Here is a 13,018-nt window from a genome sequence, read left to right as displayed (position 1 = left end):
AGTTCACAAAGGAGAGACTAGTAGCTAAAGATTTGGCTGGTGCTTCTGCATCAACTTGTGCACCAGAACTTTCTCCTTCTCCTGGTATAGAGAACTTTTGCTCCTCTGCCACATTTGTAGCTGAACTGCAACTCCCATCAGCCTTCAAAAAGGGTTGCCCCAATAGTCTAATGCAAGAAATAAAAGATGGGCTTTCTGGCACTTTAAAGGGGTGAAAAATAGCCTTTGCCAACCTAGTGTCCTCTAGATGTTCTGGAATGCAACTCCCATCATCACCAGCCTGTATGGCCTTGTGTTGCTGAGGCTGATGGGAGTTGGAGTCCAAAAGATTCAGAAGACCTCAGGTTGGGGAAGACTGGGCTGGATGATATGCTCCAGCAGCAGAGATGTCAGGGGAACCTGGACTTTTTGCTCTGCATTCAGCTCCCGCCTGTCCCTTGCCTAAGGATCATGGAGGAAGAGGGACATCTCTCCCAAAGCTGCCAGCGGGACTAGATGGTGCAGCTTTTTATTGCCAATGTACCCAAGTGTGCCCTAGAATCTGGGATGGGGCAAAAGAGTTCCTATGAACAACTCTCATCTCCTTTGCCCTGGTTCCAGGTGGATGGATGGCCTGGAGGAGGACAAGCAGAAGACAGATATCCATTATAGGTCCCTGACAGGAGAAGGCAACTTCAACTGGCGCTTTGTGTTTACCTTGGAGTACCTGCCCATGGAGCAGGTCTGCGTTCTCACCAAGAAGGTAGGTGGAAACTGAAACAGAGCATTGCTCCAATTTAGAAAAAGGGAGGTTGCCTTGGCTTCCTCAAAGCTTACCTTACCCCACAGGAGCGCCCTCAACCACGTGGACTGCCAGAACTGGCACCTTTACAATTGACATATCATGCCTGCTCTGCACTTGCAAGGAATCAATCTCTTAATGTGTGGCAGCACCTGTTCTTTGGAAATCTCTGTAGGCACCTTTGCTGCGCTCTTGCTGATGCCTGCTTTAAAAATATCCTTTTGGCATAGACCACACCTAGACAGACATGCAAATTTATAGTGTGTAGTTGTTTTCTCCCATTTTAACATTTTAATATTTCTATTTGTTTTTAAAATCAGTTTATATTATTGGTGTTTTCTTGTGAATATTTTATATTCATTTATGCAAACTGCTTTATTATTATTTGTTTTGACTAAGTAGTACATAAATTTTGTTAAACTTGAATGAATGAATGAATGAATGAATGAAGGTTGTGTATGGACAACCAGCAAAGCCTTCCTATCCTCCATCTGGCAAATCCAACTCAAGAGATTATGATTATATTATTATTTCTTGAATTTATATACTGCCCTATACCTGGAGGTCTCAGGGTGGTTCACAGAAAATATCTCTCTGCATATCATCTGCTGGAGGATAATCAGAGGCACATTGACAGGCACACGGCTCTCTGTGGTGCACACATCATTTTAATGGATACTGTCATTCATATTCTGGCACACTTAGTCCATGTAAATTTAATAGCACTTATAGTCTTCAGATGCAGGGCACTTCCAGGCTGTTGCTATTTTCTAGTGGGTTTCAGTCATGTAGCAGCAATCACAGCTGGTTAGGAGGTCCCATGCAACAAATAAGTAAATAAAACCACTTCCGCCAAAAGATCAGACTTTTTGCAATAAAGGAAGTGACAGGAAAATGCCCTGGAAAGTGGAATAATAACATTGGCTTTCACGTGACATATTCTAACCCCCCCCCCCTCAAAAAAAAAACACACAGACTGGTTTTTAAGGAATTTGGCCCTTGAACTGAAAAAGGCTCCTAAACCCTGATCTGCATTTAGTGGCAAGAGCTCTCTGGGTTCTCTGGAAGACAGGGGATCTTTCCCATTACCTGCTACTGAGAATCTGGAGCTGCCTCATGAAACACAGGGGCTCTGTCTCTGGGGATGCTCCAGTCCCACAAAGCACTTTATATGGAAAGCTCCTCCTCCTCCTCCTCCTCCTTCTTCATCTTTTTTGGCGATCCCTCGTAGCCGAGTAAGATTGTCTTCCATGAACACAGTTTTAACAAGTCCGTAAGTGACTGTGGAGGCCAATTCTGGATCCACACGTCCTTCCACAGTGGGGTCATAGGTTTCCGGGAAGGAGTTGATCACAGTGAGGGTTTGCCAAATGTGCCTTCCTCTTAGCACATTTCTCCCTTATCATGGAGGAGCTGAATGATGTTCACAAATTTACCTGGGCAGCCAATTTTCAGAAGAACAGTCCACAGGGCATTGTGATTTACAGTGTTGAAGGCCTTAGTCAGGTCAATAAACACCATATACATGGGTTGGTTTTGCTCTCTGCATTTTTCTTGAAGCTGTCGAGTGGTGTAAATCATGTCCACTGTCCCCCTAGAAGGCCAAAAACCATTTTGGGATTCAGGAAGGGTCACCTTGAATATTGTTAAGATACAGTTTGCTAAGATCCTTGCAAGAATTTTGCCGGCTACAGCTAACAGAGAGATGCCTCGATAGTTTCTGCAATCAGTTCTGTCACACTTTTTCGATGAGCTTGTGAAGTTGTTGCGTAAGTTCAATTCCACCCACTTTGAAGACTTCAGCAGGTATCCCATCAGGTTCACTGGCTTTGTTGTTTTTCATTTGGTTAATAGCTGTACATAACTCACCCAGATTTGGAGATACTGCAAGCTCATCTCTAATTTGTTTTTGCAGAATTTGTGAGAGGATCTCAGCAGCTACAGGGAAGTTACAGTTAAGGGGATGCTGGTAATGTTATTTCCAGCTTCTTTATCTTTTAGAAGTGTGGTACCATCTGTTTAAAATTCTTAAATGCTTAAATGCTTAAAATTCTACAAGGCAGGCTTAAGCAATATGTGCACCGAGAACTCCCTGAAGTGCAATCTGGATTTAGAACAGGCAGAGGAACCAGAGACCAAATTGCAAACATGCGCTGGATTATGGAGAAAGCTAGAGAGTTCCAGAAAGACATCTACTTCTGCTTCATTGACTATGCAAAAGCCTTTGACTATGTCGACCACAGCAAACTATGGCAAGTTCTTAAAGAAATGGGAGTGCCTGATCACCTCGTCTGTCTCCTGAGAAATCTCTATGTGGGACAAGAAGCTACAGTTAGAACTGGATATGGAACAACTGATTGGTTCAAAATTGGGAAAGGAGTACGACAAGGCTGTATATTGTCTCCCTGGTTATTTAACTTATATGCAGAATTCATCATGCGAATGGCTGGACTGGATGAATCCCAAGCCGGAATTAAGATTGCCGGAAGAAATATCAACAACCTCAGATATGCAGATGACTCAACCTTGATGGCAGAAAGTGAGGAGGAATTAAAGAACCTTTTATTGAGGGTGAAAGAGGAGAGCGCAAAATATGGTCTGAAGCTTAACATCAAAAAAACGAAGATCATGGCCACTGGTCCCATCACCTCCTGGCAAATAGAAGGGGAAGAAATGGAGGCAGTAAGAGATTTTACTTTCTTGGGCTCCATGATCACTGCATCACTGGAAGTGAGAGCTGGACCATAAAGAAGGCTGATCGCTGAAGAATTGATGCTTTTGAATTATGGTGCTGGAGGAGACTCTTGAGAGTCCCATGGACTGCAAGAAGATCAAACGTATCCATTCTTAAGGAAATCAGCCCTGAGTGCTCACTGGAGGGACAAATCGTGAAGCTGAGGCTCCAATACTTTGGCCACCTCATGAGAAGAGAAGATTCCCTGGAAAAGACCCTGATGTTGGGAAAGATGGAGGGCACAAGGAGAAGGGGACGACAGAGGATGAGATGGTTGGATGGTGTTCTTGAAGCTACCAGCATGAGTTTGACCAAACTGCGGGAGGCAGTAGAGGACAGAAGTGCCTGGCGTGCTCTGGTCCATGGGGTCACGAAGAGTCGGACACGACTAAACCACACCACCATCATCTGTTGAGTGTAGGGGGCATATGCCATGATTTACTGGCCCATTGATGGTCTTTGTGGCTTTAAAGAAACTCTGTGTATCATGAGTGCCGGCTAAGTGCTGGATCTCTTGAGCTTTTTTTTTTTTAATCCACCAGGTGTTTTGTAGTTCTCTGGTTCTTCTTTGAACCTCAGCCTTAGCGTTGGCATAGGTTTCTTTCTTAGTGGCACAGTTTCTATCTCTTTGCCAGGTCTAAAAGGCCTTCCTTTTCTTGTCAATCATGCGTCCAATCTCACTGTCATTCTCATCAAACCAGTCCTGGTGTTTCGGTTTGGTATCCAATAGTTTGTTCACAGGCTGCAATAATGGATGTTTTTACCTTGGTCCAGTGTTCCTCAATGTTATCAGGGAATTCTGAAAGCAGATGGTCCTTAAGAGTTGTCTGGAAGCAATCCTGCTTAATGGGATCTTGAAGGGCTTGAGTGTTCATTTTGCACCTTGGTTTCCTTCCTTGAAGCCTGCATTGAGGTATAATCTTGATAGCCATTGTGGAGCGTATTAGTCGGTGATCTGTCCAGCAGTGGCGGCGCTCGTCATAGCTCTGGTAAGGAGCACATCACGGCGATCTTTAGCACGGACAATAACATAGTCTAAGAGGTGCCAGTGGTTTGACCAAGGATGCCTCCAAGATGTTTTAATTTTGTTGTTGTTGTTGTTGAACGAGTGTGTTGGTAATAACAACATTGTGCGCTGCACATATAATCAAAAGTAAGATTCCATTCTGGTTGCTGTTGCCAATTCCTTCTTTCCCAATAGTCCCAGGCCACAGATCGAAATCCGGCAGCAGCAGCAGCAGCAGCATGAGCCTTAGTTAATTTTTCGCAATGCACATTTCCCCCTTGTTGCTTCATCTTGAAACAATTCCCTCTCCATTTCATCAGTTTACTTTAATACTATTGTTGTTGTTGTTTATTTGGCATGTCACTTGTGAATTGTGAGAGTCATCCCAGCACAACACACAATGGTTGTTTTTGTTGCAAGCAAACGAAAAATTTGCTTCATCACCAGGAATATGATCCATGTCCCTAGTCAGCTTAATGACGGTTCATCTAAATTTCTGTGAAAATAGTCAGGGGGCCCAATGTGCTTGCTCTAGTGAATAGCCCTGGAGCAACTGGCTGGCATCTCTAGCTAATAAACTTCAAAGAATACTCCAAGTTGGTGCTGCCACCTAGTGTCAGGCAAGTGCTTTACCACACTCCTTTCTCTGGAAAGCACTGTTTCATGCTGTTAATTATAGAATCATAGAATTGTAGGGTTAGGACGGACACTGAGGGCCATCTAGTCCAACCCCCTGCAATGCAGGAATCTCAACGAGATTATACATGACAGATGGTCATCCAACCTCTGCTTAAACACCTCTAAGGAAGGAGAGTCCTCCACCTCCCGAGGGAGACAGTTCCACAGTCAAACAGCTCTTACTGTCAGAAACTGCTTCCTGATGGTCAAGATCTCCTTTCTTGTCACTTGAAGCCACTGGTTTGAGACCTACCCTCCAGAGTCAGAGAAAACAAGCCTGTTCCCTCTTCCACGTGACAGCCCTTTAGATAGATGGCTATCATATCTCCTTTCCCTCTCTTCTTTACCAGGCTATGCATGCCCAGTTCCCTCAGAAGGCTTGGTTTCCAACCCCTGGTTGTCTTGCTTGCCCTCCTCTGTGCTCCTGCCCCACAGCCTCGGCGTCAGCTCCCAGGTGTGGTGGTGCTGGTCCTGACTTGAGCAGGTCTGCCTTGACGCCTGTCATGCGTCTCCCATTTCAACAGACATTCTCCTGCCCTGTTTGCAGCAACATTTCTGGAGCCTTGACGAGACCATGCAGAAAGTGCCCCCCAAGCTCATCATCCAGATCTGGGACAATGACAAGTTCTCAGCTGACGACTTTATAGGTAAAAAGAATCCTGAACCTGGGGGGCAAGACAAGGCTTTTCACCCCATGTCCTATTTCAGGGTGGGGAAGCTTCTTCACCCTGAGGGCCGCTTTCCCTTCTGGGCAGCCTCCCAGGGGCCACATGCAAGTGGCAGGCAGGGCCAGAGCCAACTGTGGGCAAAGCCATAGCTTTGGATTTTGCCTTGTACAGTCAGCGAGGTTCCCTGTGCATATGCACACATCCACGCTGTCCTCCGCCCAGAGATGCAAGAAGCATTAACAGAGACCCTAGTTGCCTGATTCTAGTCAGGTATCATGGACTGGCTGGACGCAGTGGGAGGAACCAGCTGAGGGAACCTCCAAGGGAAGAAGGCTCAGAGCCCAGGGAGGGGCGATGGGACAGCAATGGGTGGTCAGAGGGGGATGGGGGAGAAGACTGGGAGGATCAGGTGTCGGAAGCTGGAGAGGTAACAGGGCTTAGTGAGCTGGAGGGAGTCTGTGGCAGACAGAAGTCCAGAATCAGAGGCAAGAGCTGGAGCAGGGGAGGAGGGAGGCCAAGAGGCAGAGAAGTCAGGTTGCTGGAGAAGCAAGGGGGTCTCTCCCTTCTGCTGAGATAAGCTCTTCTCCCGCCTGATCTCCCAGAAGCAGAAGACGCATGAAAAGGGTGGAGGCAGAGTCTCTAAATGCTTGAGAAAAACCTTGGAGAGGAGGGTACTCAGATGACCGGGGGGGTGGGGGGGTACGGATGGACTTTCAGTCTTGGCAACTGAACTATGGGGCAGGACCTACCAGGGACAGGCTGCTGTGCTCATTAGGCTTGATACACCACCAAGTCTGTGCAGATCATGTTCTTCCAAATAAAAAGTTAGCTTCAACTTGCACAGTGTGATTTATTGTTGGTTTGCTCCTGACACCAGGCAAAGACACTCATGGAGGGTGCAGGGTGTGGCCTGGGGAGTGTGGCTGTGGCTGTGGCCAGGATGCGGCCTGAAGTGAGTCCAGATGGAGGGCTGCATTTCCCCCCTGGCCTGAGGTTCCCCTGCCTTCCCCTGCCGTCAAACATGCCATCTGTCCCTGTCCTTCACAAAGCATGGAGACTGAGCACCCGGTTCCACTTGCAGGAATCCTGGAGCTGAACCTGAACAGCATGCCTAGCCCCGCCAAGCGTCCCCGCGACTGCACCGTGAAGATGCTGCTGGAGGACACCGGTGCCACCACCTCCACCTCTTTTTTCCATCGCCGCAAACGGAAACCTGTCTCCCTGTTCAAGCAGAGGGAAATGAGGGGATGGTGGCCCTGCATCGTCTTTGAGAAAGACAAGCCTCGTGTGTCGGTCCGTAAGGCATCATAGGCCAGATCTACCACACCTCTGCCTGTTGGGACTTGGGTCTGGGGAGCAAAGAATAGCAAGTAGAACAGAGGGGAGTGGAGGAGTTCACTTCATGAACTCCTAAGCCAGCCTTTCAGAAGTTTTGGACTGTGAAAAACGGCCACGTTGGCTGGGGCTGGTGGGTGGAGCCTCTGGAGGGCTCTCAGCTCTGCCTGTCTTGTTCTGGGCCTTCTCTAACTCTTCCCAGCTCTGCCATAGCAAAAGGTTTTCCAAATGTACTATGTGTCCCATTCTCCACCTTTCCTTCCCTCCAAGTATTCAAGGCTGGGCATGCCTTGAACAGGACTAACAGGAAATGACAAATTAAGAATGGTGGCACTATAGACACACCTTTCTATGCAATTGCTGGAAGAGAAGATACCCCAATGAACAGAAGAACCACCCCCATCTATTGAAAAATATGCATACATTGGGTATTTAGTTGAGGAGTTACACTAGTGCAATGACTTTCAGCTATGCAATTTAACACCCCCATTCCCCGCCCTCCCCCCCCACCACCACCTAAATCTGATCCACAGGTTTCTCCAGCCAGTTGGGAGTGGGGAGAAAGTAGAAGTTACACTTTGCAATTTTGAGTTCTTGCTCTTTTCCGTTGAATACCACCCTGGAAACCCCTCTGCCCATCCTCTCTCGTTCTCTTAGGGCAAGGTGGAAATGTCCTTGGAGCTGCTGACAGAAAAGGAGGCTGAAGAGCGGCCAGCTGGGAAAGGAAGAGAGGAGCCCAACATGAACCCAGTTCTGAAGCCACCAGAGTAAGACTGCAGCGCCTGGGTGCCCCCTGCTGCATGAACTACTGGGGAGGTAGAAATGGGGAAGGGGATGTCATTGTGTCAAGAAGGAAGCCTTTGCCAATCTAGTACCTTGCAGGTGTTTGGGGCTATAGCTCCCATCAGCCCTGTGCTTGGCTGGGGCTGATGAGAACTGCAGTCCAAAACATCTGGAGAGCACCAGGTTGGCAAAGGCTGTGGCAGAGGATGTTTCCAAAGATTTGGTGGCTGGGAGGCTTCTGTATGAGAGCTACACCAATTAAGCCACATGCACCCAGTTTGGCTAGCCTGCTCTGAGCACTGTGCCCTTTGGCACTCTCCCTGCCCATGCCTGCCTGGCATCTGTGTGGGCCCTGAGGACCTTTCCTAGCTGTACTGGTACCGCTCTAAGCAGCACTGGGCACCTAGGTGCAGCCACCCTTTGAATTTTCCACAAGAGCGACGTTAAGTTGTTCTGGATACTGCTTGGTATCCCATTTTTATATGCAAACATATTGAAACTACATGGTATAGTTTTTATATGTTTGCATTGTTTTTACACATGTAACTGTTTATAACTGTTTTGTGTCTTTGACTTTAAAATTGTTGTTTTATTCAAGCTGGCCCCCCCCCTGCTGGGGGCATCCCCTGCCTGAAACCCTAGAGAGCTGCTGCCAGTTGGCGTCGAACAGTTGCAGGGAACCTTTGGCCTTCCAGGTGTTGCTGAAGTACAACTCCCACACCCCCAGGCAAATGTGGCTAATGGGCAGGTATTATGGGAGTTGTAGTTAAGCAACATCTGGAGGCCCAGAGGTCCTGATGTATACCTTATAGAACTAGGTGGGCCAACAGTCTAACTCAGTGTACGTCAGCTCCCCATGTTCTTAAGCCAGGGAAGATGGAGACAGCTGCTGTAGGCAACATCTGGTTAACTTTTCTTGCCTCTTCCTTCTCCCCATGACCAGGAGGCCGGAGACCTCTTTCCTGTGGTTTACAGCCCCGCTGAAGAGCATCCACTTCGTCGTGTGGCAGAAGAGCAAATGGAAGCTCTTGATTTTCCTTTGCTGTGTGCTGGTGATTTTGCTGTTCGCAGCCTTCATCTATGCAGCTCCTGTGAGTCTGCTCAGGAAGAGCAAAGGGGATCAGGCAGCTTGGGCTCAGCCACATACCTTGCTAGAACTTACCCAGCTCTGCCCCACTAGGTGCAGCATCAATCCCGGCTAGACTGTCTGGGAGTGGGGTTGCTGTAGTTCACCAGGCTTCATTCGTCCTCATTGGGAAATCTCTCTGCCTTAGAGCAGGACTACAGGGCCTGCATCTCATGTTTGGGCTTTGAGACTTAGGGATGCTGTTGGGCTTAGAGACTTAGGGGTCCTGTTGGTGTACTAGCACCAACAACATCCTCCCTGACCAAGCTGGCTGAGGTAGTCTTGAGCAGTGTGCTGATGGAATCCCAGATGATAATTCTGGGTGACATCAACTTTCACGCCAATGCTGCCGTTGGGTCATTGGTTCAGGATTCCATGGCAACCATGGTGCTGTCTCAGGTCATCTTCAACCCAATGCACAAAGGACATACCCTTGACTTGGTCTTTGCTCCAAAAGGGATGAAAAGTGATCTGGAAATGGGTATGTCATTCCATCATTGGACCACGTCCTGAAGAAGGTTGGACTCATAGCAGCTATCCCTCTCTGCAATTAAGGTGTTCCACCCTCTGAGAGCTACGGATTCTGGTGGATTCCTGAATGCTCTGGGGCACTTTCTGGTGGACAGAGCAGGTGATCCTGTTGAGGCTGTTGTCTCACTATGGAATGAAGAGAACTATTGCAGAGGACTACTGACATGATCACTCCTGAGTATCCTCTTCGGCACTGTGGAGCCTGCAATGTCCCCTGGTATTCTACGGAGTTGTGTGCAATGAAACAGGCTAGATGACTGCTATAGTGCTGGTGGTATAGATCTTGTTCCAAGGGCTAGGAAGCAGTGATTAAAGTGCATAATCACACCTCCCATGTGGCATCAAGGGCATGGCCTCCACTGTGTCCTCAAGTAATTGTCCAGGAAAGCTTCTCCAGCTTGTCTGAAACCTGGTCTCATCTGCCAGTAGGAATGGGCCTCTGGAGGCAATGAAAGCCTGTTGTGGTCCATTGTTTTGAGAATACAGTTTTGCTTGATGCTGCAACATTTCCCGAGAGGACTTTGTTCATCAGCCTCCCCCCATCCTGCCACCACCACTTGCCCCCCTCCCACCTTACCTTGGCCATCTGTCCCTCTCCCCACACTGCCAACTGTGGCCTGTGGCTGCAGGCAAAGGCCATGGGGTGGTAGAAACAGAGGCCACAGCATACCAGAAGCACATCATCAGCATGCTTCTGGAAAAGATAGTGGCCTGGGCCACAGGCAGAAGCCATAGTACTGTGCCCAAAATGGGACAAATGGGATTACTTTCAGAAGCCAAGGTGGCTTCTGTAAATCCATGATATCCCAGTAAAATTGGGGCAGTTGGGTGGGATGCTATTACCTGTTTTTCCCCCTTCAGGGCTACCTGGCAATGAAGATAATCAATCCGATGGGAGGGAGACGCTCCATAATATACCAAATGCCTCCAAAGAAGAAGGAAACTCTTGAGAGGGCACCTGAAGAAGTTCCTGAAACACTGCCTCCAGTTGCTGAGAGACCACTCCCAGCTCCCAATAAGTTGCCACCCACTCCCCAAAATCTACTCACAACTCCTGAGGAAACACCCACTACTCTCAAACCTCCCACTCCCAAGAAACCAACTCCAGCTCCCAAGAAACCACCCAAAACTCCCAAGAAACCATCCAAAGCTCCCAAGAAACCACCCAAAACTCCCAAGAAACCAGCTCCAGCTCCCAAGAAACCACCCAAAGCTCCCAAGGAATCACCTCCAGTTCCCAAAAAATCAACTCCATCTCCCAAGAAACCGTCCAAAGCTCCCAAGAAACCAACCAAAACTCCCAAGGAATCACCTCCAGTTCCCAAAAAATCAACTCCATCTCCCAAGAAACCATCCAAAGCTACCAAGAAACCAACCAAAACTCCCAAGAAATCACCTCCACTTCCCAAAAAACCAACTCCATCTCCCAAGAAACCATCCAAAGCTCCCAAGAAATCACCCAAGGCTCCCAAGAAACTACCCAAAGCTTCCAAAAAATCACCTCCAGTTCCCAAAAAATCACCTCCAGTTCCCAAGAAACCACCCAAAGCTCCCAAGAAACCACCCAAAACTCCCAATAAACCACCCAAAGCTCCCAAAAAATCACCTCCTGCTCCCATGAAACCACCCAAAGCTCCCAAGAAGCAACCATCCACTCCCAAGAAGCCACCACTGATTCGCAAAAAAAGACGCATCTGGTAGTTAGCTGCAGTGGAAGCAAATTATGTCTCCAAATGCTGTTGCTTATAATGTCTTGCACCAGAAGACCACTCTGTTCATGCTCCATCTTGCCTCCAGATATCTGGCAAAAATGGAGCATAGCTGCTTCTAAATCATAAGCCTACATCAGACAATCCTCACCTAATCTTTGCCTTCCTACAATTATGAAGGCCTTCTGATCCCAAGCACAAATTTACAGCAGCATCACTGAATAAAACTAGCTTGGGGTGGGGAAGCAGGGGGTAAAGCACCACTGTAGAAACAGACTATCCAAACAGACTAATGTTCAATTCCCGCCCATCCATCACCATATAGTTTAGCATATTTCATTCTCACAGACTATAATATTCCCATAAAAAAAATAAAAGTTAAGCCCTAAGTCTCGCTGCTTCTAGAAGTGGGATTGTTGGTATTTGCTGAGCAATCCTGTGGGGTGTGCAACTGGCTTGGGCAGGGCTGCACTCCCCCTAAAGAGTCAAGCAAGCAGCTTGCAGTGGGGGGGGGGTCATTGGCTTGGCACTCTTTGGGGTGAAACAACATCTTCAGCCATGTCTTACTAACAACGTCTGTGGCCTTACTAAAGAGAAGGCATGCCTTGCCTCAGTGATACAGGATGGGGTTAGATTACTGCAATGAGCTTCACATGGTGTAACCCTTGAAGACAGTTCAGAAACTTTATTTGGTGGCATATGTGCGAGCTAAAATGCTTGGATCACACGGGAATCGTTTGCACCAGTTATGTTGCTTAACTATTTGCTTCTGACCCCAGTTTACGGTGTTGCCACTGACCTTTAAACCTTAGTTTGGGACCAGGTTATCTGAAGGGTCCTCTGCACTCATAAAAACCTGCCTGAGACATCCTCCTGCCTGAGGTGAAAGTCCATACATGCCTCTTTCCAGTAGCTGACTTTTCCTTCAATATTGGTGTCCTCTACAGCACTGGAGGGCAGGCAGCTATTTATTGTTTGTTTGTTTTTGTTTGTTTAATAACCCCCCTTTCCTCTCAGGAGCTCAAGGTGTCATATTTTGCTCTCCCTCTCCCTGTATTATCCTCACCACAACCTGTGATGTGGGTTGGGCTGAGAGATGGTAGGTGGCTGGCCCAACATCGGGCTTCATGGCTGGGTGGGGATTTGGACCCTGGTCTCCCAGGCCCTAGGCCAACACCCGATCCCCTACACCACCACACTCAGCACCAGTGTCACCTCCCCAAGGTGCCAGACAAAGTGATCCTCTCAGCCTCACTGATGGGGCCCAAGAAGAGGAAGATGTTTGGCACCAGCCTGGCTGCAGGAGCTGCTTAAAGGCGGCATACGAGGCACCATCCAACTGACTTAGGGACTCCAGATTTGCGTAGGGTTTATTCCTGAGCCTTTTCTTCTCCCCAAGATGTTCTGCAAAGCAGCGGAGGTTTAGGATCAGTCTTCCTGCTCCTAGATTCCCAGGTTGATGAGTCCTACCTGCTCCTCACTGCTCTTGTCAGATTGAACATACAAGACAGGTAGGTGATACTTGTTACTGAAACATATTTACATGAATTTGTATCTGAGACTGGGCAATGTTTATAGACTGGCTCTGATGCAGACATAATAATAATTTATTATTTATACCCCACCCACCTGGCTGGATTTCCCCAGCCACTCTGGGCAGCTTCTTT

At 47.9% G+C, this 13,018-nt stretch overlaps 1 protein-coding gene across 2 annotated transcripts in view; it reads left to right on the top strand.

Moving 5' to 3' along the window:
* The window catches only part of FER1L5 (fer-1 like family member 5), a 374,601-nt gene extending 362,861 nt beyond the window's left edge, over positions 1 to 11,740 (top strand). For both annotated transcript variants that reach the window (XM_081869992.1, XM_081869993.1), the window contains 6 exons: positions 601 to 742; positions 5,747 to 5,846; positions 6,949 to 7,160; positions 7,860 to 7,969; positions 8,929 to 9,076; positions 10,504 to 11,740. In XM_081869992.1, coding sequence (XP_081726118.1) covers positions 601 to 742; positions 5,747 to 5,846; positions 6,949 to 7,160; positions 7,860 to 7,969; positions 8,929 to 9,076; positions 10,504 to 11,343 — 1,552 coding nt within the window. In that variant the 3' untranslated portion in view covers positions 11,344 to 11,740. The remainder of the gene's footprint in view (positions 1 to 600; positions 743 to 5,746; positions 5,847 to 6,948; positions 7,161 to 7,859; positions 7,970 to 8,928; positions 9,077 to 10,503) is intronic.
* Positions 11,741 to 13,018: the final 1,278 nt, after the last annotated feature.

This window comes from Podarcis erhardii (genome assembly GCF_964252035.2).
Source record: "Podarcis erhardii genome assembly, chromosome: 7".
Classification (NCBI taxonomy): domain Eukaryota; kingdom Metazoa; phylum Chordata; class Lepidosauria; order Squamata; family Lacertidae; genus Podarcis; species Podarcis erhardii.
The sequence above is the reverse complement of the archived record's forward strand: the minus strand, read 5'-3'. Positions and strand labels throughout refer to the sequence as shown.